Here is a 25,844-nt window from a genome sequence, read left to right as displayed (position 1 = left end):
TCCAGCCTTGTTCATGTGGGCCATGCGCTTTGAGATCCTCGCCTGGGAGCTGCTGGAGCGATGCAAAGCCGGGGCGGGCTGATGCTGGTGGGGGATGTGGACAGGATAAGCCAGGGTCCGGCAGATTGCTGGGAGAGGGAATAAAACCTCATGGGGTGGGTCAGCCGGAGGCCCCCCAATCCCTCTTCTCCCTGAACCAGCCAGAGCATGCAGGAAAGACTCCCCCTGACTACAGTGAAGCTGGGCCCAGGCAGAGGGAGGTGCCTGGAGTCCCCAGTTATTTTCCATTTTCACCCCATCTCTGCAATTCCAGCTCTAGAGCCAGGGCAGCAAATCCCTTGTGCTGCATTTACTGAGAGCAGAGCCAGGCCTGGCTGGATCCAGACCAAACCCTCCCCATAAGGGCACCTCTTCCTGTGTTCTCAGCCTGGTTCCAGGGGGTGGGAGAAGCAGCTAGGGAAGGGGTGGGGGGGGCTGCTCTCCAACCCAAAGCACAATGCTGGCCTGGCCTAGCTGCAGGGAACCCCTCTTGGTGGCAGTAAGGGGGGCTGTGTCTAGAACCCTAGTGACACAGCACTGGCTGTGGGACCCTACCGCTGGCTTCCTCCTCTCCCTGCATTAGGGGAGGGGGGTTAGACCCCATCTGAATCTCTGTGCAAATGCTCCATCTTGTCTTCTGCTACACGAAGCTCAGGGCTAAGCACAGCCTTCACCAGCTACTGGCAGCTCCAGCCCTAGGTTTTACGGGGCCTGTGGCCATGTGTATGGGGGGTCCCAGTCAGCCTTCTATCGGGGAGCAGGGTGGCTTCAGGACCCGTGGGGGGCTAGGGAGAGGATCCTGGCCCTTGTGGTTCTGTAGCAGCGAGCCCGCTGGCAAGATCCCTTCTTGTGCAGAAAAAGGCATCCGGCGCAGAGGCCATTCCCAAATGCAGGGCTGCATCGCACACAGCTAGCGCCAGCCCTGGCTTTTCACACCCCACTCACGAGCCGTGAAACCCCCGCCCAACTGCGCACGCTGCTCCCTTTGTCGCTTTGCACAGATGTGCACGCTGTGTGGAGGTGAGTGACGCCTCCAGCCAGGAGATCACAGCCTGCAGGGAGGGGTTGATGCAAAGGGTGGGGGGTCCGGAAGGCGGGCCGCATGTCCCCAGCCCTCTGAAGCTGGTTGATTTCATTCGTCTCGCTCCGCCGTTGCCGGGTCCTGGAAGATCTCCTGGCATGAATGATGCGCAGAACGGAATGAATGAAAAGTGCTGTCGCTGGCTGCTTTGCCGGAGCTGGAGGCAACACGTGGCGAATACCAAGCAAGTGGCGCAACCAGGGCGGGGGAGGGGACCCAGCGCGGGTGGGGAAGGGGAAATAAATGACAGCGGACTGGGGGGGCTAGTGTGTGTGAAGCCGAGGGCGGCGTGCGTGGGAGTGTGGGGAGATGGCTGGAAATTTCCAATGCAGCCAGAGGGGAGCCAGGCTTCCGGCTCACCCAACCCTGGCTACCGCTCAGAGCCCGGGGGCTGATCGTCCTCTCACGCCAGTGTGAATTGGGAGCCTACTGGGACCGTGCAGAACTGCCTTGCATGACTCCCCTTCTAGCCTCCATGGCCTGCTCTCAGGAGGCGCCATGCCCCAGTGGTCCCCATAGGCAAGTGTTCCCTGGGCTGGTTAGGGTCAGTGGCTCTGGGGTTTGCTGGGTCCAGCTCCCGCTGCCTATGATGGTTGTTGGTGTATACGACCCCTTTCCCACAGAGCTAGTACTGCATGACACCGACACTAAACAGCTCTGCAAAGACACAGTAACGGAAGGAAAAATACTGGGGGGGGGGCGGTGATTTAAGGTGTGTTGTAGGTATAAGGGGGCTGTCAAAGATTGTGTGCAAGGGATTCTGGGAGCTGAGGGCCAGGTGCACACAAGACATGTAGGTGGGGGTAGTGATATTAAAGGGCCTGATCCTGAGAGCCCCCCCAGTGGAAGCTGAGGATGTGCGAGACATCTTGTAGGATTGGGCCCCAAGTGAGCATGGAATCGAGCAGAGATGTGGACCTGTGGGCTGGGGTGCAACCGAGGTTCTGGAAATCAGCGGGGACTCGCGCCTGGGGGTGATCTGGCCTCTTGCTCCAGCTCTGCCCTGGAATTGCTGTTTAACTCATGGCAAGTCACTTCCCCTCTCTGTGACTCAGTTTCTCCATCTGTAATAGGGACCCATTGTTGTAAAGCCTTTGGAGATCTCTAGATGAGAAGTGAAAAATCACCTGGGCCCGGCTGCCCTCTACTATGGCTGTGTTGCACAGGGATGCGGATGTTATTCTGCCATGCGAGAAGCGCCGGGGTCAGGAGCAGACGTAGTCTGTGCCCTAAGGAGTGATGCAGCCAGAGGGTGGGTCCCAGTCCTCCCCAGCTGGGCAGGTCTGTGCCAGGGCCGGCTGGCAGCACCATGGGGAGTGGTTAGGGAAGCAGCTTGAGAGCTGCTTGGCCCCCACAGGCAGACCGGGGGTGAGAGGGGAGACAAGCAATTGGAAGGCCTTGGCTGGCTGGCTGAAAGAGCATAGCTGTGGACATGTGGCCTTTGACTAAGGATCCAACCATGGGATGCAGGACGTCTCGGATTCCCTGTGCCCACATGGCAGAGTCACTCCATCTACCCCATGTCACTGATCCCTGTCTGCAAAGTAGGGGTCATGGTGGGGCTCGGGGCTCCGAAGTATGGTGCTGAGAGTTTGAGATGTACCAGGTTCTGGCTGTGGCTGGGATTTATTTTATCATGATTGTTATTTTAACCATGACCGTGATCCTGCTGCCGTCTGCATCGATGGGAGATTTTGTCCCTTCGCTTCATTGGGATAGGGATCTGGCTCATTTCCTTTTCCCAAGACACCCCCCACACCCCTCTTCTCGCTTCTCCCTCTCCCCCGGTGGAAGGGAAATGGGCAGGGGTGCTGTCCTTGGTCCTGATATTGCTCTTTCAGTATCTCTATAAGCTGCTATTTCCAGCGCTGAATAATACGCCAACCGCAGTGACTCTCTTGATTGTAGGGCCTGGAATAACATGAGGTGGTGAAGGGGGCTCGGAGGAGAATAAATAGATCCCTTTGTACAGCCTGATACATTTAAAATAATCCACTGTCCACACCAGAAAAGCCACATTTTGGGGCAGAAATACAGTTCCACTTTGGCAGGATCCTCCTCCGCTCAGACGAAGGCAGCCTGGCTTATTTGTTTCCATTGCAACCTGTTTCCTGCCTGCTGCCAGGGCATAAGAACGACACCTCAGCCAGATCTTGGATCCGTGCAGAGAACTTCCCACCTGGACTGGCTTGAAGGCCCAGAGTCTTTAGCCAGTCAGAAGCTATTGATTGACTGTGGTTTAACCCCACTGGGTTTTTCTCCTCATAAGCTGTTTCACATCCACTTTAGCTGTCTCACGAATTTCACAGAGGTTTCTATGGAAAAATTGCTCACACACTTCCACTGGCAACCTGGTCTTGGCAGAAGGCCCTAAGCGAGGGGTGCATTAACTGATGTGGTTATTCTATCTAGGGCTGCCGCAGTTACGGGTCTGTTGGTACTTCTTTCCAAGCCCCTGTTTTAAAGGTTTGTTGCAGCTCATCCCAGATTGGAAATGGGGATAAAATGGTCTCACTCCAGGAGGAAATTTTGCCTTTGGTACATTTGCTTTGAAATCAGTCAGAGAAATTTTAGGTGGAATGGGTCACATTTCTGAGCGAAGGGAGGCTTATATCAAAGGTCTGTGGGATTTTTTTATTCATTTTAGACATCTGGTCAAATATCTTGCACAAAGCCCGGGGTTGGGGGTGTTTGTGGCGAAGGTATGTGTGCGGGAAACAAGACGACAAAGGGTCCACGGAACTAAAAATGTGGCTTTATATTCCCCGGCTTAGCACACTCACACCAGGAAATTATTTGATTTTTAGGGTTTTTTCTCAGCTCCTCCCCCCTTTTATCCCACATAGAAATGGAAGAACATACGATCCCCAAATAATCAGCAGTGGGAAGGAGCTGAGGGGAACCCATCAGGACGTTTCTCAGGAAAGAGGGACTTTCCGACAGCACAATGCGGCCCTGATCTCTCAGGCCCAGACTTTTTCTGGGCATTATGGCACTGTGACAAAGTCAGGCGGGCGGCTGCAGGAGAGCCTGGCAAAACAGGTATGTTAGCCTGAGAATGCTAAAGGAAGGTCCTTTTTCCTACAAGCCAGGAAGGGGTCACTTCAGGTCAATTAGGGACACCTGACTTCAATTAAGGGCTGCCTGAAACCTGTTAAAATCTCTGTCCTGGTGAGAGGTAGGGGCTGCAAGCAGCAAGGAGATCTGCATCTCCAGTGCGAGAGACTGCGCTCCTCCCCATAGGGGAGACACCCACACCCAGTGCCTGTTTAGGGGAAGGGCCGACACCCTGGGGCCAGCGACAGGACAACACCTGCCCCATGGAGGGGGCCAGGGAAAGGTACCCCCTTTTTTTTTTGGCAGAGGAGCACTCCTTAGGCCTGCCCTGAGGCCTACCGGGAAGACTCTGAGAAACAAACCCCGAAGAGGGACGACAGACAGGTTGCAGAGTGGGGCTGATTCACCCCAGGCTCTGGCCCTGCCAGAGGAGAGGCATTAAGTCTGGTGAGCCAGAAGGGGTGCCTTGCCAAATCTGCCCCTTTGTGCCTAGCACAATGGAGCCCGTAAGTGCTACTGTAATAAAATAAATAATAATCTGGGCAAACAGCATCTCTTAATTTCTGATTTAAAATGAGGTATTTTCATATTGAGTGACCAGATGTCTCGATTTTACAGGGACAGTCCTGATTTTGGGGTCTTTTTCTTATATAGGCTCCTATTACCCCCAACTCCCTGTCCCGATTTTTCACACTTGCTGTCTGGTCCCCCTACTTTCATACTAGATTTTCCTGACTTGTCGGGGGTCATCAGAGATCTTTGTTTAAAGACCCACTTTCCACCCTCCTCCTTCCTGTCTGATCCTGATAGGAGGCATCATGTGACCTGACTTTGTGTTGCCACATTCCTTTCCATGGCAACAGACTGTGATATCACAAATGAAGGATTAGGACTTCTGGCAGGAGAGGAGGACCCACAGCTCCCGTAGTGGGTCCAATCTAGGACTGAAGGCCAGTGACTCTGGCTGGAATCTACACCAGGGATGCACTGACCAACACCGGACTAATCCCCACCCTTCTTCCTATGTCTGGGTTTCCCCAGCTATATCATAATATCGCCGAAGGGCACGAGAGCTCTGCAAAGTGCTTTGAGATCCCTGCGTGACAGGCCTTGGCGGTGTAAATTCTGTTTTATAAATCCCAGTCCAGCTGTTTGGAGCAGTGCATGCTGGGAGATGCGGTCTGCACTGGGGGCACCTATCATAACTCTAGTCCCAGATTTGGACCTTAGCGTCCAAAATATGGGGGTTAGCATGAAAACCTCCAAGCTTAGTTACCAGCTTGGACCTGGTACTTGCTGCCACCACCCAAAAAATTAGAGTGTTTTGGGGCACTCTGGTCCCCCTGAAAAACCTTCCCTGGGGACCCCAAGACCCAAATCCCTTGAGTCTCACAACAAAGGGAAATAATCCTTTTTCCCTTCCCCCCTCCAGGTGCTCCTGGAGAGATACACAGACACAAGCTCTGTGAATCCAAACAGAGTGACTCCCCCTCTCCGTTCCCAGTCCTGGAAACACAAGCACTTTCCTCTTCACCCAGAGGGAATGCAAAATCAGGCTAGCAAATCCAACACACACAGATCTCCCCCTGATGTCTTCCTCCCACCAATTCCCTGGTGAGTACAGACTCAATTTCCCTGAAATTTCCCAGTAAAGAAAACTTTAACAGGTTTTAAAAAGAAAGAAAAATACATACAAATGGTCTCTCTGTATTAAGGTGACAAATACAGGGTTAATTGCTTAAAAGAAATATGAATAAACAGCCTTATTCAAAAAGAATACAAATCAAAGCACTCCAGCACTTATATTCATGCAAATACCAAAGAAAAGAAACCATATAACTTACTATCTGATCTCTTTGTTCTTACACTTAGAAACAGAAGATTAGAAAGCAGAAACTACTTCTCCAAAGCTCAGAGAAAGCAGGCAGACAGACAAAGACCTCAGACACAAAATTCCCTCCACCCAAAGTTGAAAAAATCCGGTTTCCTGATTGGTCCTCTGGTCAGGTGCTTCAGGTGAAAGAGACATTAACCCTTAGCTATCTGTTTATGACAGCACCTCTGTGTGGAAGATGGGAGCAACTGAGAACAGGCTCTGAGGTCGGCGGCGCTGCTGGGCGCATGACACTCGCTTATGTAGGTGCCTAGGCAAGGATTTAGGGCTGGTCCCCCTGAATCCGTTTGGGGATTTTCAATTTATGGGACTTTGGTTTCCAAATGTCACTGCTAGCCAATGGGATCTGCGTGCCGAACTTTCTAGGTTGCCTTGAAAATTCCAGCCTAGGAGCCTCACTTGAGGTGCTGGCTGTTGATAGGTTCCAAGAGGGTGCGGCTTTCTCTCTGTCATTGCATCAGGTTTAGCCCAGCAAAAAGAAACCGGCAGAGCCAATGCTGGGGCCAAACTAGCAGCTCAGGACATCCCTTTCATTCCTTCCTGGGACCTGCCAGGTAACGGGACATCTGACAAAGCAGCGGCAACACGCAAGCTGTGACGGTTCGGCCAGGGTGCAGAATAGCAGCTCCAGCCAGCTGCAGAAAGATGCCTCCTCTTGACGGAGACAACAGGCCAGACTAGACATGTTGTTCTCTGTATAATTGTTGCCCTCAGCATGGTTCTTGCTTTGCTTTTCTTGGGCTTAGGAGGAAAAGTGGCTGAGTAGCTCCTATCTGTTCCTGCCTCTGGAGCACAAAGGAAGGAGCTGGAGGATCTTGCTGGCGTCCTTAGGGTGCTTTAATAGAGGCAGGGAGTGTTGTCAGACGGAGAAGCCTGGTCAGGAGCTGCTCTCTCTGCTCCCAGGACGAATCATTCCTGCCTGGGAGCTGGGCCCATGACTCGCAGTCACAATGGCAAGAGCTCAGCTCCCACCCTGGGCTCCTTGATTTCCAGTGTGGTAGCCAGCCCCCAGCAGCTCCCGGTTTTCTCAGTGAGGGACCGGATGAGAGGGGGATTTGCCCCTGTTCTCAATGGGCGCTGACTGGGTCCTGAGCATTGGAGGAAGTTCTGGTCACTCCCTGTATGTGTCTCAAACGGGAGCTGAGCTCCTCTGAAAATTGGGCTCCGGTTACGGGAATGGAGCACTTTGAAATCCAGCCCTGAGGGAGCGACTGGGGGGCAACGTGCCAGGCGCTGCAAGCTGAGAGCCAGGGGTGGGGAGGATGGCTTCACGCTGAGCTGGTGTTAGAAGCTGCTGGGTGCCGTTGATTAAGTCTGGCCTTTGCCAAAGCGGCCTCTGATTTGGGGCGCCCGGCTAGGGGCTCCTCTGGGACATCCCAAAGGAGCGGCGCTTTCTGGCGGGCAGGACTGTGTGGCAGTGCTTCCTGGAAACTGTTTGCAGGGGCTGGTATATTTTTTTTTCTCAGTGGCTCAGGAACTCAAATGAGCCGCACAGAAAATACGCTGAGAAGTGGCGGCTCAGGGACCAGTTATATTGTTATAAACAGACTTTTAAGCTGCATGAGCTGTCTTTGTCCAACTCCAGCATTGTGCAGCGTTGACGTGTGGTGCCATGTGGCTCGATTCCAGGCACTCCGACAATCCCCGTCGGGAGCTCTGCACCTAGGTGGGGAGCTCTTCGCTTTCATGTGCCTCTATCCCAGTCCCATTCCACCACAGAGAGAATTTAGCCGCCAGCCTAGCAATGAGACAGCCTGTTCAGGGTAGGCTACTTTTGGGGAGATTCACACCCTCCCTGCAGCTGTGCAGAGTTTGGTAAAGAACTTGAAGGTGAGACAGGGCATCCTAGTGGTTAGAACCAAGGGCTGGCACTGGGAGTCCTGACTTTGCTTCCCAGCTGTGGCTGGTGTGGGTGTGTGTGTGTGGGTGTGTGTGTACACAAATGAGTAGCTCAAGTGCTCCGTGCCTTAGTTTCTCCATCAGTAAAATGGGTGACTGTAACCATAATAATCCCTCCTTCCCTCCGACAGGGTGGAGTAAATGGTTTTGAAGTGCCTTGAGATCCTCAGATGAAACTCAGTCTGGGAAGGGCCCATTTATTAGTGTGCCAGAGAGACGGCTGCCCGGTGGCCCTGTGGTTAGGACACTTTGGAGTCCATCTAGCGTATGCCAGGCTGCTCTCACAAAGCAGGAGCAGGGCTGCTGAAGGAGACTGCTTAGCGTAGCTGCCCGACTCGCTCTGTCGCTGACCCCCTCCCAAGCTGGCAGTCAGTGATAAGCAGCTGCCTAGCCGCGCGGCTTTGAAATCAAATTCCCTTTGAGATTGCAAAGGGCTATTTCAGGCCTGTTCTAGTCACCTTGGTTTTCTTTTCAGATCACAAAGGTTCCCTCCCCTCCCTTCGTTATTTTGTCCTTTGCCAGCTGGAAACCCTGTTAGGGGCCGTTTCCCTGAGCTGAAATACAGAACGGTGAGCAGGTGCCTGGCCCAGCCTGAGATGATGGCTGTTGAGATCAGGGCAAAGATGCCCCCTGACTTGTGCCTTCCCCCACCCCTGGAGTCAAATGCCATGTTTTGTGCAGCAAGATTGGCTCCCACCCACCCACCCGTTCCTGCAGCCCAGGGGAAGGCGCTGGGAGCTACAAGCTGCGGGCTCTCATCTGAGATCTCCCCAGTATCTCTGAGCACTCAGTAGCCAAGGCCCAGCCTGTGTGGCCACTAGCAGAGTTTGGACGAGGCCACTCCAGGCAGAGCTGGGGATGGGAGCCAGCTCTCTGATGTGACAGACAAACCACATCTGCTTTGCCCGCTGCCGCTCAGAAGAAATGACTCTATTATGGGGAGGGGGTCTCTCTCCGGTGGCCAGAGTAAATGTAAGGATTTGTGAGTCTGCTGCTGCCTCCGCGCTAGCCAGGATGCCTGCTCTGATGTGTAGCTCCAGGGATCCCAGCTTCAAGGCCTGTGGGAGATGCAGACAGGGACACGGTTCCCCTTTGTCTGTGCTGTCTCCAACCACCACGAGAGGCTGGAGGAAGTTGCACTTCTGCCTCCCACCAGAAAGGGGCTCCTCTGTTTGCCTGTGGGGCTGGTGGGGAGAGCTGGGTTGGTTCTGGGGGGAGGGAGGAAGGAAGAGACTGTGGGGAGAGAAATGGGGGGGCTGGGAGGGGTGAGGATGGGGGGCTCTGAGGGGGTGAGGTTGGGGGGGCTGGGAGTGGGGCGGATGGGGGGTCTGAGAGGGGAGAGCTGGCGATCGGGAGGGGGGAGGCTGGGGGAGGTCTGTGAGGGGGGGGAGGCAGGGGTCCAGAGACAGGCGAGCCTTGGGAGAAGGCACAGAGCGCGGTAGCTGGGAGGAGGGGGCAGCACAGGGATCTGTAGGGAGCAAAGGGAGTCTGCAAGCAGAGAGCAGGTGCTGGGGGGGTTAGCAAGGCTGAAAATGCCTCTCACTCTCTGGAGGTTTCAGATCGGACCAGCTTCCCCGGCGGTGAATTAAAGGGCCCAGGGTTCCAGCTCCTGCGGGGAGCCCCAGGCCCTTTAAATCCCCACCCGAGCCCTGCCACCGCTACCTCAGTAGTAGCAAGGATTCTGGTGCACTTTAAAGGGCCCAGGGCTCTCTGCAGCAGCCGGAGCTCAGGGCCCTGCTGGAGCCCTGCCACCCCGGGGCTCCCAGCCACCTCTGCATAGCCATAGCCAGAGCCCCCTGACCTTTAAATCTCAAAAGGCCCCGCCTCTTCTGGTTGAGGCCCCGCCCCCGCTCAGGACTCCGGCATACGAATAAGTCCTTTAAGTTACTTTCACCCCTGCAGTACACTGCGCAGTGTGCAAGGGTCCGTCTGCATCACAGGGGCCACTTCCGGTTGCTTTCGGGCAGTGGGCAATTGACCCAGAGAAGGTGCTAGCCACATGCTGTGCCTCCATCAAAGCAGCTAGAGAACTGGCCCCTCCATCTTCCTCCTTGACATGTTGTCTTGTGACTATTGCACAGCTGGGCCTTTTGCCTTTTGCAGAGTGCTTTGGATTGTGCATCTAATTATTTCTTCCCAAGCAGGAGGCTCATGAAAATGCATCACCTTCCAGGGAACGAATGCACTTGCAAAAACTGCATCACCTCTGAGAGAGCCTTTAAGCCACCCGGAAAGGGCTGGCTCCTCCGGTTAACGAGATCCTGTCAGATCAGATTTGGCCCCAGCTTTCTCTTCTATAAAAATAAATGTTGGCAGGAGCTAAGCTCTCTAGAAATGGCTCAGGGGTTATTTTAAATTCCAGTGGAAACAGAGCTGAGTCTTTAAGGAACTCCCCACAGTTAAACCTCCCACCGTAGCATTTGCGACCCAACCGCTGCAGCCTTGTGCAGGTGCCTGAGAATCATAGCTCGAAACCCAGAGCAGCGATCAGGAGCTAACCCTGTCCTGTGTGGGTAACGCGGCTTTGAGTGGATTTTGCTGGCGAGAGGGCAGCAGCTTTTTAAGAACTCTGGGTAACATTTTCCAAAGCACTGAAGTGAGCCAAGCTCCATTGAAAGTCGGCGTTAAGTCCTTCCGGGGTGGTTTTTGTGCTGATGAAAGGGGTTGGACCAAGAGCCCTGGAGACTGACTCCATGGAGCGGGTACTGTCGGGCAAGAGATGCCCCTCACTATCAGTGTGTCTAGTCTGCCGCAGACTCAGTGCATGACCTTTGGCAAGAGACTAAGGGTGGGTTTTCCACAGTGCTCAGCACCTGGGTGGTCTTCAGAGAACCTGGGGGTGCTGAGCCCCTGAAAGTCTGTCCCCCAGAGAGCTGCAAAAATGTGGCCCCACAAATGTGACCAGTTTTTTTGAAATGTCTCGGCACTCAACGTGGCAACTGATGTTCAGGAAATTTAACCCCAAATTTGCCTCTCTGTAAACAGCCCTTCCTTTCTCTGTGTTGTCTATTTCACTTGTGAACCCTTCTCACTCACACAGGTGGAACTCCATGGGATTCAGTGCAGTTATTCCTGATTTACACCCACTGTAGCTGAGATCAGACTTCAGCCCCCTGGGCTGGCAGGGAGCAGAGAACTGAACCCTGTATAAGTTGCCCAGAACCCCTGGTCCAAATCCTCCTGGACTGTGAGGGGTTTGAAATACAGATGCAGGCCGAGAGCTGAGATTTGTGGCTGAGGGCTTGGTTTCCCTTGGCCCAGCTGCCCTCGTATAAAACCCTAGTGTAGATGCACGGTATTGGTGCAAGCTCTTCTTACACCATGGCAGCTTGTCTGCAGGAGGAGTTTGCACCCAGTGCAGATAAATTCTTGAACCGACGGAATAGTTCGCTCGACCCTCCGTGCACTGAGGAGACTAGCAGATCCCCAGTGACTCCTGCTGCTTTTCCTTCTGGGCAGGGAATGCAGGTGGCGGGGCTGCTCCCCTGGCCCATTGGGCCGCAGAAGCTGCTGAGGTGTTTAGCAGCTGTGTACCTTGGCCTGCTTCCCAGGAGGGTAATTGCATTCTGCAGCCCTACAACTCCTCCCCCCACTTCCATTGTAGCAGGGCACGTTGTTCTGCTCGTTCCCTGTTGCGTGGCAGAACTGTGACAGTGTACGGGTGGAGAGTGGCTGCCACGTGTCCACTCCAGAAGTGGCTGCATGTTGGCAATGGGTAATAGTGATTTTTTGTACATGATTCTGATCCTACTTACCTCAGGGTGCAAATCAGGGGTAAGTCAGTGGGCTCCTAAGGAGGCTCCTCCCAAGACTGGCTCTTCCCTGTGGGACGTGCTCCTAACTCTCACTCAAGTCTCAGGCCTACACTAGGGGCTGGTCTGCTCCAGGAACTTACATCAGCCGAGGGCAGTGGATTACCTACAGTGATAGGAGAACCCCCTCCAGGTGTGTCTACTGTGAAGCGCTCCAGCTGGGGCACTACTGGGCCTGATTCTGATCTGTGTTACCCTGGTGTAAATCAGGAGTAACTCCACTCCAGACAGTGGCGGTTCACACTGGTATAAGACTGATGTGGCAGCAGAATCCATCCCTATGAGTCAAGGGAAGTTATGCTCATTGCCTAGGCTTGGGTAGCCATGCCGCTTGGGGTTTGAATGCCATACCCTCTCCAGACGCAACCCCCAGTGTAGATGCAGCTATATCAATGGAAGAGGGGCTCTAACACCGTTCGGGGAAGGTGGCGTTCCCATACTTCTGTGGGTGTGGGCTGCTTTGGCACCAGGGTGGGGCGCAGACGTACCTTTAATAGGCCCTACATCTTAGTTATGGAGAGTCCTTGGAGCCTGACTGTCCTTTCACTCCACTTTTACAGCAGTGTCACTCCCCTGTTGTCACTGGGGTGACTCTTGCCACATCTGAGCTCAGACTCTGAGGCTTCTGAGCGCCGCAGGTTCCATGAGGGGCCTTATAGCTTAGTGTTTGGAGGCCATTTCAGATGAGACCTTACCCCTGTAGGTCTTGTGTGCTCTGCATGGACATTAAAGATCCCACAGAGCTCCAGAAGAGCTTTGTTTCGCAGCTGGAACTCTCACTCTGTGCTGAGAACTAGATGACCACCCCAGAGACAGTTGCATTTCAGCAGTGAGTGAAGTGACTCTTGAGCATTGGCCTGCTAAACCCAGGGTTGTGAGTTCAATCCTTGAGGGAGCCATTTAGGGATCTGGGGCAAAAATCTGTCTGGGGATTGGTCCTGCTTTGAGCAGGGGGTTGGACTAGATATCTCCCGAGGTCCCTTCCACCCCTGATATTCTATGTGCATATAACTCGTAAAGTGCTTTGGCAGGGTCCTTGGGGCTGGGACGTATACCATGGTAGTGCCTGAAACAACATGCCGGGCCTGCTGGAAACTAGCAAAATCTCAGTGCAAAGCATCTGTCCCGCCTCTTGTGGGAGGTCTGCACTCTGGCAGCGATGTGCAGAATCAGGCCCTCACATCCGAGGGCACATCCTGAGCGGGTGTAAAACCAGAGTAAATCCACTGAATGGAAAGGAGCTACCCTGGCGTTACACCAGTGTAGCTGAGAGCTCAGGGAGTGATTTGTCTCTCGCCACCCCCGATGTAAATCAGAAGTAACTCCACTGAAATCTCTCATGTAAACTGGTGTGATTGCAGAATTAGGACACTGATCTCTAACCTCACCCTTTGTAAGACAGGGACCATGTTTTCAGGGAGCAGAAAAGGTTGGTTTCAGAGACAGAAGCCGACTACAGACAGCGGGCCAGATCTGCAGCTGGTGTAAAGTGGTGTAGCTCCGGTGGCTTCACTGGATCCATGCTGGTTTCCACCAGTTGAGGATCTGGCCCAGAGGTTCCCAGCCGCAGAAAGGGGGAGCGAGGGGGAGGCTGTCGGTTACAAACAGTTCCTCAATGAATTGATTTTCCCTTTGAAAGCAGCGGACGGAGCCGTGTCTCTGGGATTTAGCTCACGAGCGGTGATGGCTCAAAACTGGGTCAGTGGTTTTTCCGGGGCTGGAACATGCTGCCTGGAGAAGGAGATTTTAACCCTCGCTCCCGGCCAGGCCAGAAGCGGGCCACCGATTTCATAACCGCTCGTGTGTGTCCTGGGGGCTGCACGGAGATGAGGAGAGGCTGAGGTGGCTCCCAGCACCATCCAGGCAGGAGGCCGTGGGCTGAGTGGATCCACAGGGCCTTGTGCCACCTCTCGCTTGCCCTCCCCTCGGGCTGCTCCGATTTACTCTGGGGTAAGAGAGAGGAGACTCGCCCTGCTGACTCCGATCGCCGGTGTCACTCCACTGAGGCGCAGTGGGTGATCTCAGCCCAGTGCAGCCAGCGCTGGGGGGCTAACGGTCAGCTGTGCTTGGGCTGGGGGAGCCTGCGTCCATCAGGAATAGCTCCTGGGACCTGCGTCGCGTTACCAGGGCCCCGGCTGAGCTCTGAAGGGGGGTGCACCCAGCCCTGTGTGTCCACACACCCCACCCCAGCAAGCACCCAGCATGGCCAAGCAATGGAAAGATCCTGCTGGTGGCAGATGCTCTTCCAGTCACACCATCCTCTTGTGGGGGAGGGACCCCCGGGGCACGGGGTGAGGGGGATGCAGAAGGAGTGCGCTGTCTCTGGAGTGACAGCCCTGCCCCCTGGCACTGCAGTTCCCGTCTCCCTCCCTTAACCCTGCCAGCCTCCTGTTGGGTTACGTGTCTCCCGGTGGCTGGGGAGGCCAGGCTCCCCCAGACAGATGCATGACAAGTCAGCAGGGGGTGGGGCCTGGCCCATCCTATGCAGCAGCTTAGAGGATATGATATGTCCCCGGGTGGGGTGGATCTGCTGTGACAGGCCCTGGGAGACCTCAGCAAGAGGAAGAGCCTGGGGCACAGAGGTTGCCGGTGGCAGGTCTCGTCCCCCTGCAGGGATCTCTCTTGCATGAGGACTCCCTCCCCACCCCTGGGTGTTCACTGAGGGTGGGTCCCGACAGCAGCTCTGTGTACGTGTGGGTGAGTGCGTCACTTGCTTCCCCCAGGCCGCTCTGTGGAACTTCCAAGAGATCCCTTGCAGGTCTGACGAATGCTCTGGAATGAGACCGACCAGGACACTGGGGCTCTTAGACCCAGCTCTGCTGCTCACTCACTGTTGGGCCAATCACTGCCCCTCTCTGTGCCTCAGTTTCCCCATTTTTAAACTAGAAGCGATAAACTCTTTGTTCTCTCCCATAGCTCTCGAGGGACAGTGAGCTCTAGACCCTCCCCCCCCCCCCCCAGGAGTGCACAATCTAACCTTTCTCTTCAGGTATTTCCCCAGTGGCAGGAGTGTTACATCCTAGCCCTCATGGGGAGCTGCGTGAGTCGGCTGCCCTTTCCTGGGATGTGGCAGGCTGACTGGCCCCCCAGCCCCCCTCATTTAAACCTCGTTTGAATGCAGCAAGGTTTCAGCCTCACATATTTAACACGGCACCTGCCTCCAAGTTCCTGTAGCATCCGCGGGCTGAGCTGGTTACACGCCTTTGGCCTTTCTGTTCAGATGCGGCCACTTTAACGGAAGCGAAGGGCTGGGGCTGGGGAGGGACGGGAGCCAGGGGCTGGCAAAGCAGGAACAGGGCAGCTGCATGGCTGGGTTTGGGGACAGGGTATGAGGTGAGCTATTGACCAGCTGGGCTGGGTGAAGCCACTGCTGGCCTCTGGGAGCGGGTCACACAGGCTCACAGTCCTTTTAAGTTGCACTGTTCAGCCATGGATATCCAAGCACTTTGCTGTATCCCCATTTTAGAGATGGAGAAACTGAGGCACGGAGAGGGGAAGTGACTGGCCCAAGGTCACCCACCAGGTGAGCAGTAGAGCTGGGAGCAGACCAGGGGGCTCCGGCTGTTGGACTACGCTGCCTCCTTCAAGGCTATCGCTCTGACGGATGTGGTTAGCGTTCCAACAGCCACCTCCCCCAGCCCTGCTCCTGGGATGGTCAGACGACAGTGGTCAATACCCGGGCATCTATGCTCCAGCACAGCCATGGGGGGAGACTTTTGAAAACCTCAGGGAGTAGCTGTTGTCACGGAGTCCCCGGGCGATACTCTGGAACTGCTCCCCACCAAGCCAGGCAGGACTTTGGGGAGCCTCCTCTCCCTTGGAGCAGACTTGTTCAGGGCAAGAAGCTCACACGGCTTCACCTCCTGGGTCTCTCCTTGGAGCATTCAGCATCCTCTGCCCCTCCGTGCGCTTCCCACAGCGAGCCCGTCAGAGTGGGGTCCTGGGGAAGCCACAGGGTCCTGCACCCCCACTTTGCAGTCAGATGTAACTTTCAGCCAGCCAGTAACACAGAGGTTTATTCGATGACAGGAACAGGGTCTAAAACAGAGCTTGTAGATACAGCGAACCGGACCCCTCGGCCGTGTCCATTGTGGGGGGCAGTGAACCAGACCCCCCACGTCTGCACTTCACTCCTCATCCCCAGCCAATTCCAGACTAACAACCCCCCCAGCCCCTCCTCTCTGCTCAGCTCCTTTCCCGGGCCAGGAGGTCACCTGATCTCTTTGTCTCCAACACCTTCAGCTGGCACCTTTGCAGAGGAGGGGCCCAGGCCATCAGTTGCTAGGAGACAGAGTGTCAGGCATTTAGGTGCACTGGCCCTTTGCTCTTCAGCAATCACATGCCCTTATCCCACCACCTAGATACTTAAGAACTGCATAGGGGACACTGAGGCACCAACACAGTATTCAGAGGAAACATCAAGAACATTCCCAGTTCGTCACAGCTGTGTTAATCTGTATCCACAAAAAAACAAGGAGTCTGGTGGCACCTTAAGGACTAATAGATTTATTTGGGCATAAGCTTTCGTGAGAAAAGCCTACTTCTTCAGATGCATGGAGTGAAAGTTACAGATGCAGGCATTGTATACTGACACATGAAAAGAAGGGAGAACCTCACAAGTGGAGAACCAGTGTTTACAGGGCCAACTCGATCAGGTGGATGTGGTCCACTCCCAATAATAGGTGAGGAGGTGTCAATTCCATGCCCCTCTGCCATGTACATTGGCCAAACCGGACAGTCCCTACATAAACGAACAAATGGACGCAAATCGGACATCAGGAATGGTAACATACAAAAGCCAGTAGAACACTTCCATCTCCCTGAACTCATGGACTCATAGACTTTAGGGTCAGAAGGGACCAATATGATCATCTAGTCTGACCGCCTGCACAAAGCAGGCCACAGAATCCTACCCATCCACATTCTATAACACATTGAAAAGTGACTATTCTTGAACAAAAAAACTTCAGAAAGACTTCAAAGAGAAACAGCAGAACTAAAATTCATTTGCAAAGTTAACATTATTAATTTGGGCTTGAATAGGGGCTGGGCGTGGCTGCTCATTACAGAAGCAGCTTTGCCTCTCCTGGAATTGACACTTCCTCATCTTTTACTGGGACTGGACTACATCCACCCTGATCGAATTGGCCCTGTTAACACTGGTTCTCCACTTGTGAGGTAACTCCCTTCTCTTCATGTGACATTGTGTAATGCTTGCATTTGTAATCTTCACTCCATGCATCTGAAGAAGTGGGTTTTTTACTCACAAAAGCTTATGCCCAAATAAATCTGTTAGTCTCTAAGGTGCCACCAGACTCCTTGTTGTTTTCGAAAGCCTTCTATAGGCTCAGCTACAGAGAGAACAGCTGGCATGTCCTAGGCTTGTGCTGGGGTGTGCATGTGTGGTTATGGTGGAGGTGCTGATGGAGGTGCTGGCCATGGGATGAGATTGCCGAGCCATGCATTTCCCATGCACCTAGGAGCACATCCCCTGCACTCTAGCCACTGCTGGCTCTGTCTGACCTGAGTGCTTAGCCAACATTCAGGTGCCTGGGGGTTGTTTCTGAGAGGAGGAGAAACTGATGATGAAGTCAGATATTTCTTGGATGCAAGCCTGATTCTGCACAAAGAATGTACAAAGTCTGTGTAGCAGGGTGGACCACTGCTCCGGCCCTGAAAGGGTTAAAACAGCCCTGGATAAGGGCTGGGGCTGGAGAAAGCAGCCTTTTAGGCTGGGCTGATTGGGGGAAGTGGTGGCAGCTGGGGCCATACCTCAAACTGATCAACAGGCCCTTATATAAGGAAGAGAAGCCAGGAGCACAAATAGTCTTTTCCTCTAGCTGTAGAGGGAGATGGACCTGGCTGTGGGGAGCTGGAGACTGGGTGCCTAAGTGAAGCAGGGCTGGGGAAGGCAGAGGAGCTGGAGAGCTCCTGCCTGGAGCTCAGGCTACAACCTAGCTTTAGGCCAAGAGGTACTGGGGTTGCAGGAGGTAACCCAGGGGTAGGCCAGGGCAGCAGGTCCAAACCCTCCTTGCCAGTGATGAGTTGGCTGATACTGCAGTCTGCCCTAGGGCATGGGGCTAGGCAATGACTGGCAGTAGCCATACACTGAGGCAAGGTGGGAATAGAGGGCGGGGGTTCCCTAGGTAGGGGAGACCCTGAGAACAAGGGGTCACTGCCAGGGGGCAGCACCCTATGTAAAAGGGCACTGGGTCCAGGGAGGGACACAGGGCCAATAGCTGGAAAGGCAGATCACCAGCCTGCAGAGGGTGCTCCAGGCTGGAATTTAAGCTAATTCCCTGAAGTTACCAGCAGGAGGCGCTGCAGAGGTGAGTCTGGCCCGTCTGCAGTCTGTTGCCCTGAACACAGCAGGAATCGGACAGCAAGAGACAGCTTCTTTGCTCACAACTCCAAGCCCCCTTCAGCCAGCACTTTGCCCAAAAGCTCTCCTTGCTAGCCTTTTCTCAGGGCCACACTCCCAGTGTTTCTGTGGTGGGTGCTTCTCTGCCACCTTCTTTGCTCTGCCTCTCTTTTACCCACATGCCAGCCTTCACGAAACAATACCCAGCGAAACTCCTCCCACATGGACCTGTGCTTCGGGGAGTAGGCTGCCGTTGTTTCAGCTACCTGGTTCTGCAAAGGAGCTTAATTGTTTATTCCATTTATCCTAGATGAAGGGCAGCTTTTGCCATCCAACTGTTTCAACCTGTAACACCCATAACACCACTTCTCCATCCTGCCAGTCCAAGCTACTCCTCTGCACTGAGCAGCAGCCATTGTAATAAAACCTGCCCCACACCTGAGCCGCACAGCCGTCTCCGCCGTGCAGCAGTGAGGGCTGTTCCCTGCACTGCACACGTAGCGCTGGGATGGGTTGCCCCCCACCCCCAGAGCCAACCCCCCAGCTTTGCAGGGGCATGGAGGCAGACAGAGACAGGGAGCCCATGCAGGGGCCTGGCCACTGTGTGTTAAAGACAGAGGCAGCACGCAGTGCAGGGGAGTGGAGGACTCAAGGAATGGCTGCAGTGTGAATGGGTGGTGGAGAGGCTGTATTGGCTTGTCTCCCCGTGAAGGAGAGGCTGCAGAGTACTCTGCTCAGACAGCCCAGCTGTGAGCTTCTCTCATTGCACAAGCCGCTGAGGCCAGGATCCTCCTTGAGCTTCCTCCCTCCAGCTGAGTCGCTGGCCTCCAACAGGCCTTTGGGAGCCCATCCTGCCGCCCAGGGATCTCCCAGCCGCTGCTGGCTAATCCTGGCCCAATCTCGTGGTTCAATCCCGTCTCCCCGCTCGGCTTCCCCCACCGCAGGCGGCTGTTCTGTTGTCGGGAGGCCGATAAGAGCATTTCCAACATGTTTCAGCTCCTGCTTTCGCTCGCTGGCTTCAAAGCCAGCCCAGGCCTGTGAGCTGTGTTGAGGCTGCTCCGTGGCTAAACTCCAGCCAGGTCCTGTGGCCCGGGTCGGTCAGTGACCTGAGAGGCAGAGCTTCCTCTCGCACAAAGGATCTCATGAAAATCCCAGATGGAAAAGTGCCAGCAGCCACCCTGCTCTGCCCCCTCTGCTAAAGCATGATCCTTCCGCGGGTGCTTTGACCAGCGCCGCCTTCAAATGCCTCAGATCAAGGGACTTCCCTCTGCTCCTCCCCAGACTGGCTCTTCTCCACGGGACGTGCTGCTAACTCTCACTCCAGTCTCGGGGCCCGACTCTCCTCTCCCTCACTCTGCTGCAGATCGACAGCAGCTCCACGGAAGGCCAGGGGAGTTTTGGCCGAGTACCGGATTTCGTTAGCAGAATCGTTCCCCATTGCATATGAATCTCCTCTTGCGCTGACGCAAATCCGTTACCTTCACCTGACTCGCTCCCTAAATGAGCCCCCCTGTGATTTGAAGACCAGGCGACGCATCCAGGATCTATTGCATCCTGGGAACAACAGGAGCTCAACGTCATGTTGGGAGCCGTGATGGGAAAGCAAGACTCAGCTGGGCCCTTTAAGGTTTATTGAAGGAAACATGGGGGCTGCGGGTGGGAACGAACCAGTCCCATTTGAACTCTCACCCTCCTGCCAAGGAGCAGAAAGGTCGGCCTGTTACAGCTGACCTCGGCCTCGACTGCTGAGATGCTCCACTGGGTTATCCCAAATTCTGGGGAATATTTGCACTCTCCTTTCTTTACAACACAAACTGCATTCTCAGCAGGCCTAGCCTAGGGTAGCTATCTGATGGGTCCTGGGGAGCGATTGTGGGGAAATACTGGAAGGAGGAAGGACCCTGTGAGAGAGAGCACAGTGGGTGTGTCTTGCCTGGCACAATCTGCGCTGAGCTGAAGGCACAAAGCTGGCTCCAGCAGACCTGTGAAGGGGGAGCGGGAAGTGGTTTGACCCATCCCACATGGGCATGAAACCAAGAGCCTTCCAAGTTTTTCATCGAAAACCAGGGTGGTAGGTAGAGAGAGGGGAGGAGAAAGTGCCTTAGCTCAGCAGTCAAGGACTCATCTGGAAGTGAGACTTGAACCTTGGCTGTCTAGACTATTCTGTGGTGGGGTTCTCCTGGGAGAAGTGAGTCTACTGGCTATAACTACTTAACTATCTGTTATGGCAGAGTATGAGAGAGACACTGACCCCGTGGCCCAGTGCTTGAGGCCCTGACCTCAGATATGAGAGGCCCGTGTTCCAATCTCTCTGTTTCTTCAACCTGAGTCCCTGCCCCCTCCAGGGAGTGCCCTTGCTACCAAGTTATTCTGGGGTCTCTCTTCATTTCAGTCCAGGACCTGCACAAAGTCTCATCACCCCCAGCCCTTTGCCAGACAAGTTTTGACCATTTCATCAAGACACGCCCAACCGGCGCGGCGGCAGGGCACACAAAAGGAAATCGCTAGCTAAACAGTGACGTACTGCAGTAACATCCAGCAAGACACTGGCGTTTCCTGAACCAGCAATGTGCAGGGGAATCTGTTTCCTTTGATCTCGAGAGTAATGCCACGTTGAAATCGGGCCTTTATTTAACAAGGCAAAGGCTGCTTGTGCAGCACCAATTCTGTCAGTTTAGGATCTGGAGTTGTCTGGCCATTATTGGGGTGGGTGATGTGGGGGGAGAGTGCTGTACTGTATGGAGCAGTACAGTACTGCCTAGTGGCTAGAGCATTGAGCTGGGAGCTAAGAACTCTGAGTTCTATTCCTCGCTCTGGCTGCCTACTCTTGGGTGAGGCACTTGCCTCTGGCTCCCCTCCCGTCCTTTGCTTATCTCATCTGTTTAGATGGTTGGGGAAGGGATGGTCTCTTTGTACAGCACCTAGCACGGTGGAGCCTGTCAGCCCTGCCCCCTCATAATAATATCTTCGCTAAGTGATGTGTGTAATGGGTGCAAGAACACTCACCTATTTCAACAGAGCTTTTGCAAAGCTTAATGAGCATCTCTTAGAAGCTTTGCGATCTGTGGATGACGGGCACTGTTCCAGAGAGAGGAGGAGGAATTCCTGACCCTGTCTATCCAGTAGAGAGCAGTGGTCCTCATGTATCCTAGCCAGCGAGATGCGAGAATAGATCTCATGACAAGGTCCCAGCTTCCACTCAATGCAGGCCCAGTGAGAAAGGTCCTTTGGAGCTCATGCCATGAGCTCCCCAGTGCTCCCTAGCACCAGGCGACACCTGATGCTCCTCCCAGGACTCTGCTGCTGTTCTCATGCAATGAGAACCACCCAACACACGGCTGAGAGCCCCCAGGCCGCGCCCTGTGTCCAGAGCGCAGCACAACACAGATTTGAAGACCCCGGAGTTTTCCTCCGCGGTGTTTCTCTGGGGCTGGCAGACAGCGATGTTAAGGTCAAGTCACTCGTGTCAGGCATTCATAACTGCATGGCTGCACACGAAGGCAGTGGGGATTGGGGAGCACCTGTGAGTAGCCCGAGGCTGAGAGAGGGCCAAGACACACAGAGGCCAGCACTTTTCCCAGAGGTGTTTGCTAGCGGGAGGGGTGCTCCTTGTCCAAGTGGCATTTCGAGAGAGAGATGGAGCCTGAGTCTGGATCCAGGCCCGAGTTCCAGGGGGCTCAGATCTTGGAGGGTGGTTACACCCAGGACATGGATCCATCCCTCGTCATCCCCACCTTTCGGGGTTGTAGGACAAGGGGTGACTGACTGCACCCCAAAAATCTCAAAGACACAGGAGGGTCCTGCCCTGGGCCCAAGCTGCCAGCCCACATTGCAGTGGGCACTAGGACATCTGGAGCTAGGGGGAGAACGGGCCCCTGGTTTCCTGCAGAGAGGGGATTCTCCAGCAGGTCTCGGCCTGGCTCGCTAGGAGCTGGGACAAGGCAGGGCCATTAGCACTTCTCAGGCAGATTTCTGGGCCTGGAGGCTAAAACGTTTTATTCTCTCTCTTTGCAGTTAAAAAAGCCAAGTTTGACGGGGCCCAAGGTAAGTCAGTCCCGCCAACCCTGGTCATATGGGCGACATGGCTGCCTGGGGCAGGAGCCTCTCCCCAGTCACACTGCAGGAGGGGGCTGGGTTTCCCGCAGGGGGTCAGTGTGGGCCTGGCTTTAAAAAGCAGAGTGGGCTGCTGAGCTGAAGGGTCATGGGGGGCCCCGGGATGAGCAGCTTGGCTGGGGAGAAAGGCACAGAGGGAGTAGGCAAGAGCAGCCTCTAGGCGTGAGGCAGGGGAGCCTGTAGCCCCGAGCTAGGCCTCGTTCTGAGGACTCATGGTGAGGACCGTCCCAGCTTCCCCAGGGTTTACCGAAAAGGGTCAGCAGGTACAAAGGACAAAATAGAGAGGAAGTGGGGTCCAGTGGTTAGAGCTAGGGAGTTGGCGTCAGGACTCCTGGGTTCTATCCCTGGCCCTGGGAGGGGAGTGGAGTCCAGAGGTTGGAGCTGAGGAGTTGGCGTCAGGACTCCTAGGTTCTATCCCTGGCCCTGGGAGGGGAGTGGAGTCCAGTGGTTGGAGCTGGGGAGTTGGCATCAGGACTCCTGGGTTCTATCCCTGGCCCTGGCAGGGGAGGGGAGTCTAGACACACATGGGTCACACACACACACTGCACCCACGTCTACAGGCACACAAGCATGCTATACATACCCATACTCTTGTTGTGTGCACACACTCACATGCACACAGATCTCACTGGCTTCCTTTCTGTAACGCCTGGGAAGGAGGGCTCCTTTCACCCCATCTGTGCAGAGCTGGGGGGCACTCCACTCCTGCACCTGGGATGGGAAGCCCCTCCTCCTTGTCACTAGAGTGACCAGACGTCCCGATAAAATCTGGACCATCCCAATATTTAGGTGTTTGTCCCGCGTCCTGACCTGTCTTTGGTCGGGATGTAATTTGTCCTGATATTTCACTCCCTCCCATGTGTCCCGATATTTTCTTCATCTCATCTGGTCACCCTCCCTGTCAGCCAGTCGTAGAGCAGGTGTGCAGAGGGCTTTGTTCTCTAGCTCCCTCCTGGGGCCAGGAACCACCCAAACCCATCCAGAGCTGACGGAGTTGGGCCCCCTTGTCCCGTCTGCACAGAGCACCAAGCATCAGGGGAGCTGAGCTGGCACCAGGAGTGCACCCTGCTGGAGAGCGGAGCTGCTGTCAATCCCCCTCTGCCCCTGCCTCTACCAGGCCTGGGAGGGCGGGAGGTGTCCCATGCACACAGCAGCCTGGGGTCGGGGGTGGGGGGAAGCGCCGAGTAATACGCTAGGGGGTGGGGGCAGTGGGAGAGGGGAGCCAGCCAGGCTACCAGAGGTAGCTCTGATGAAATACCCAGCGGGGTGAGTGACGCCCCAGGTCTGGGGTGCGGGGAGAGGACCCAAGCTGCTCTGGGTCTAGTCACTCCTGGACACTTGGCACCTCTGCAATCTCTCCCTTGGCACCTCCGCAATCTCCCCCCCACGCCTCTGCAATCCCTCCCCCCCACACACCTCTGCAATGTCCCTACCTGCCCACCAGCTGATGCTGCCATCTCTGCCCAGGGAGAGTGAAACACAGGCCAGGCCAGAGTGAACTTGGGGGGCGTGGACTGAGAGGCATTAGCAGAGCTGGGTGGGGAGGGGGGCAGATCCCAGGGCTGGGCTAGCAGGGGGCTGTGTGTCAGGACTGAGGGACATTAGCAGAGCCAGGGGGAATCCCGGGGCTGGGCTAGGCTAGCAGGGGGCGGCAGGTCGGGACTGAGGGGCATTAGCAGAGCTGTGTAGGACAGTCAGGTCAGGATACACTGCATTAACCATGCTGCATGTGGGCTGAAGCAGCGTCGGGAGCTGACCATGCCCCTAGCTGGCGACAAACTCTGCTGAAAGTTCTTGCATGGGACAGTCCTGGTGCTGAGATGGTCGGGAAGGGGGGAGTGGAGCTGGTGCTGGAGGAGTAGGGGCTGGGCTTGGAGCTGAGATGGTCGGGAAGGGGGGAGTGGAGCTGGTGCTGGAGGAGTGGGGGCTGGGCTTGGGGCTGAGATGGTCGGGAAGTGGGGCTGGAGCTGGTGCTGGAGGAATGGAGGCTGGGCCGGTCCTGGGGCTGAGATGGTCGGGAAGTAGGGGCTGGAGCTGGTGCTGGAGGAGTAGGGGATGGGCTGGTCCTGGGGCTGAGATGGTTGGGAAGTGGGGGCTGGAGTTGGTGCTGGAGGAGTCGGGGATGGGCTGGTCCTGGGGCTGAGATGGTCAGGGAGACCAGGGCAGGGTCGGTGCTGGAGGAACTGGGGCTGGGCTCAGGGAGGGCAATGCAGGGAGAACCTCCCTCATGTTGGCTGGAGATGCCTCTTGGGGACAGGGAGGCCCCTGGGCTGATGAGAAGAACCAGCGGGTGGCCTTTGAGGCTGGGGGTGGGGAGCACTAGGTTGTCTGACCCGCCCAGGGGGCTTGTGGTGCCTCCCGCCTGGGACGGGGCTGATCCAGGCCCAGAGCTCCACCCTCTGCTTCCTTCCCCGCAGAGAAGTTCAACACCTACGTGACGCTGAAGGTGCAGAATGTCAAGAGTACGACCATCGCGGTGCGGGGGAACCTGCCCTGCTGGGAGCAGGACTTCATGTTGTGAGTACTCCCCTTGGGTGGGGGTGGGGCGCCAGGGCCTCCCGCTCTTGTGGGGCTGCTGTCAGAATGTAAGAACAGCCACACTGGGTCAGACCAATGGTCCATCAAGCCCAGTATCCTCTCTTCCGACAGTGGCCAATGCCAGGTGCCCCAAGAGGAATGAACAGACCAAAGAATCATCAAGTGATCCATTCTCTGGCGCCTAACCCCAGCTTCTGGTGAACAGAGGCTAGGGACACCATCCCTGCCCATCCTGGCTAATAGCCATTGATGGACCTGTCCCCCATGAATCTGTCTAGCTCCCTTTTGAACCCTGTTATAGTCTTGGCCTTCACAACATCCTCTGGCAAGGAGTTCCACAGGTTGACAGTGTGTTGCGTGAAAAAAATATTTTCTTGTGTTCGTTTTAAATCTGCTACCTATTAATTTCATTTGGTGACCCCTTATTCTTGTGTTATCAGAAGGAGTAAATAACACTTCCTTATCTACTTTCTCTGCACCAGTCATGATTTTATAGACCTCTATCATATCCCCCCTTAGTTGCCTCTTTTCCAAGCTGAAAAGTCCCAGTCTTATTAATCTCTCCTTATGCAAAGCCGTTCTATACCCCTAATCATTTTTGTTGCCCTTTTCTGTACCTTTTCCAATTCCAATATATCTTTTTTGAGATGGGGCGACCACATCTGCACACAGTATTCAAGGTGTGGGCGTATCATGGATTTATATAGAGGCAACATGATATTATCTGTCCTATTTTCTATCCCTTTCTTAATGATTCCCAACCTTCTGTTCACTTGTCTGACTGCTGCTGCACATTGAGTGGATGTTTTCAGAGAACTCTTCACAATGACTCCAAGATCTCTTTCTTGAATGGTAACAGCTAATTTAGATCCCATCATTTTATATGTATAGTTGGGATTATGGTTTCCAATGTGCGTCACTCTGCATTTATCAACATTGAATTTCATCTGCCATTTCCTTGCCCAGTCACCCAGTTTTGTGAGCTCCTTTTGTAGCTCTTCACAGTCTGCCTGGGACGTAACTATCTTGAGCAGTTTTGTATCATCTGCA

The 25,844-nt window shown here is 54.9% G+C and overlaps 1 protein-coding gene across 11 annotated transcripts in view; it reads left to right on the top strand.

Moving 5' to 3' along the window:
- The window catches only part of UNC13A (unc-13 homolog A), a 119,196-nt gene that overhangs the window by 12,161 nt on the left and 81,191 nt on the right, over nucleotides 1–25,844 (top strand). For all 11 annotated transcript variants that reach the window (XM_030540666.1, XM_030540665.1, XM_030540658.1 and 8 more), the window contains exons 2-3: nucleotides 22,158–22,187; nucleotides 24,674–24,773. In XM_030540666.1, the coding sequence (XP_030396526.1) occupies nucleotides 22,158–22,187; nucleotides 24,674–24,773 (130 nt within the window). The remainder of the gene's footprint in view (nucleotides 1–22,157; nucleotides 22,188–24,673; nucleotides 24,774–25,844) is intronic.

The sequence above is a fragment of the Gopherus evgoodei genome, chromosome 22 (genome assembly GCF_007399415.2).
Source record: "Gopherus evgoodei ecotype Sinaloan lineage chromosome 22, rGopEvg1_v1.p, whole genome shotgun sequence".
NCBI lineage: Eukaryota > Metazoa > Chordata > Testudines > Testudinidae > Gopherus > Gopherus evgoodei.
Note: the sequence above shows the minus strand (reverse complement) of the source record. Positions and strands in the feature narration are given on the sequence as shown.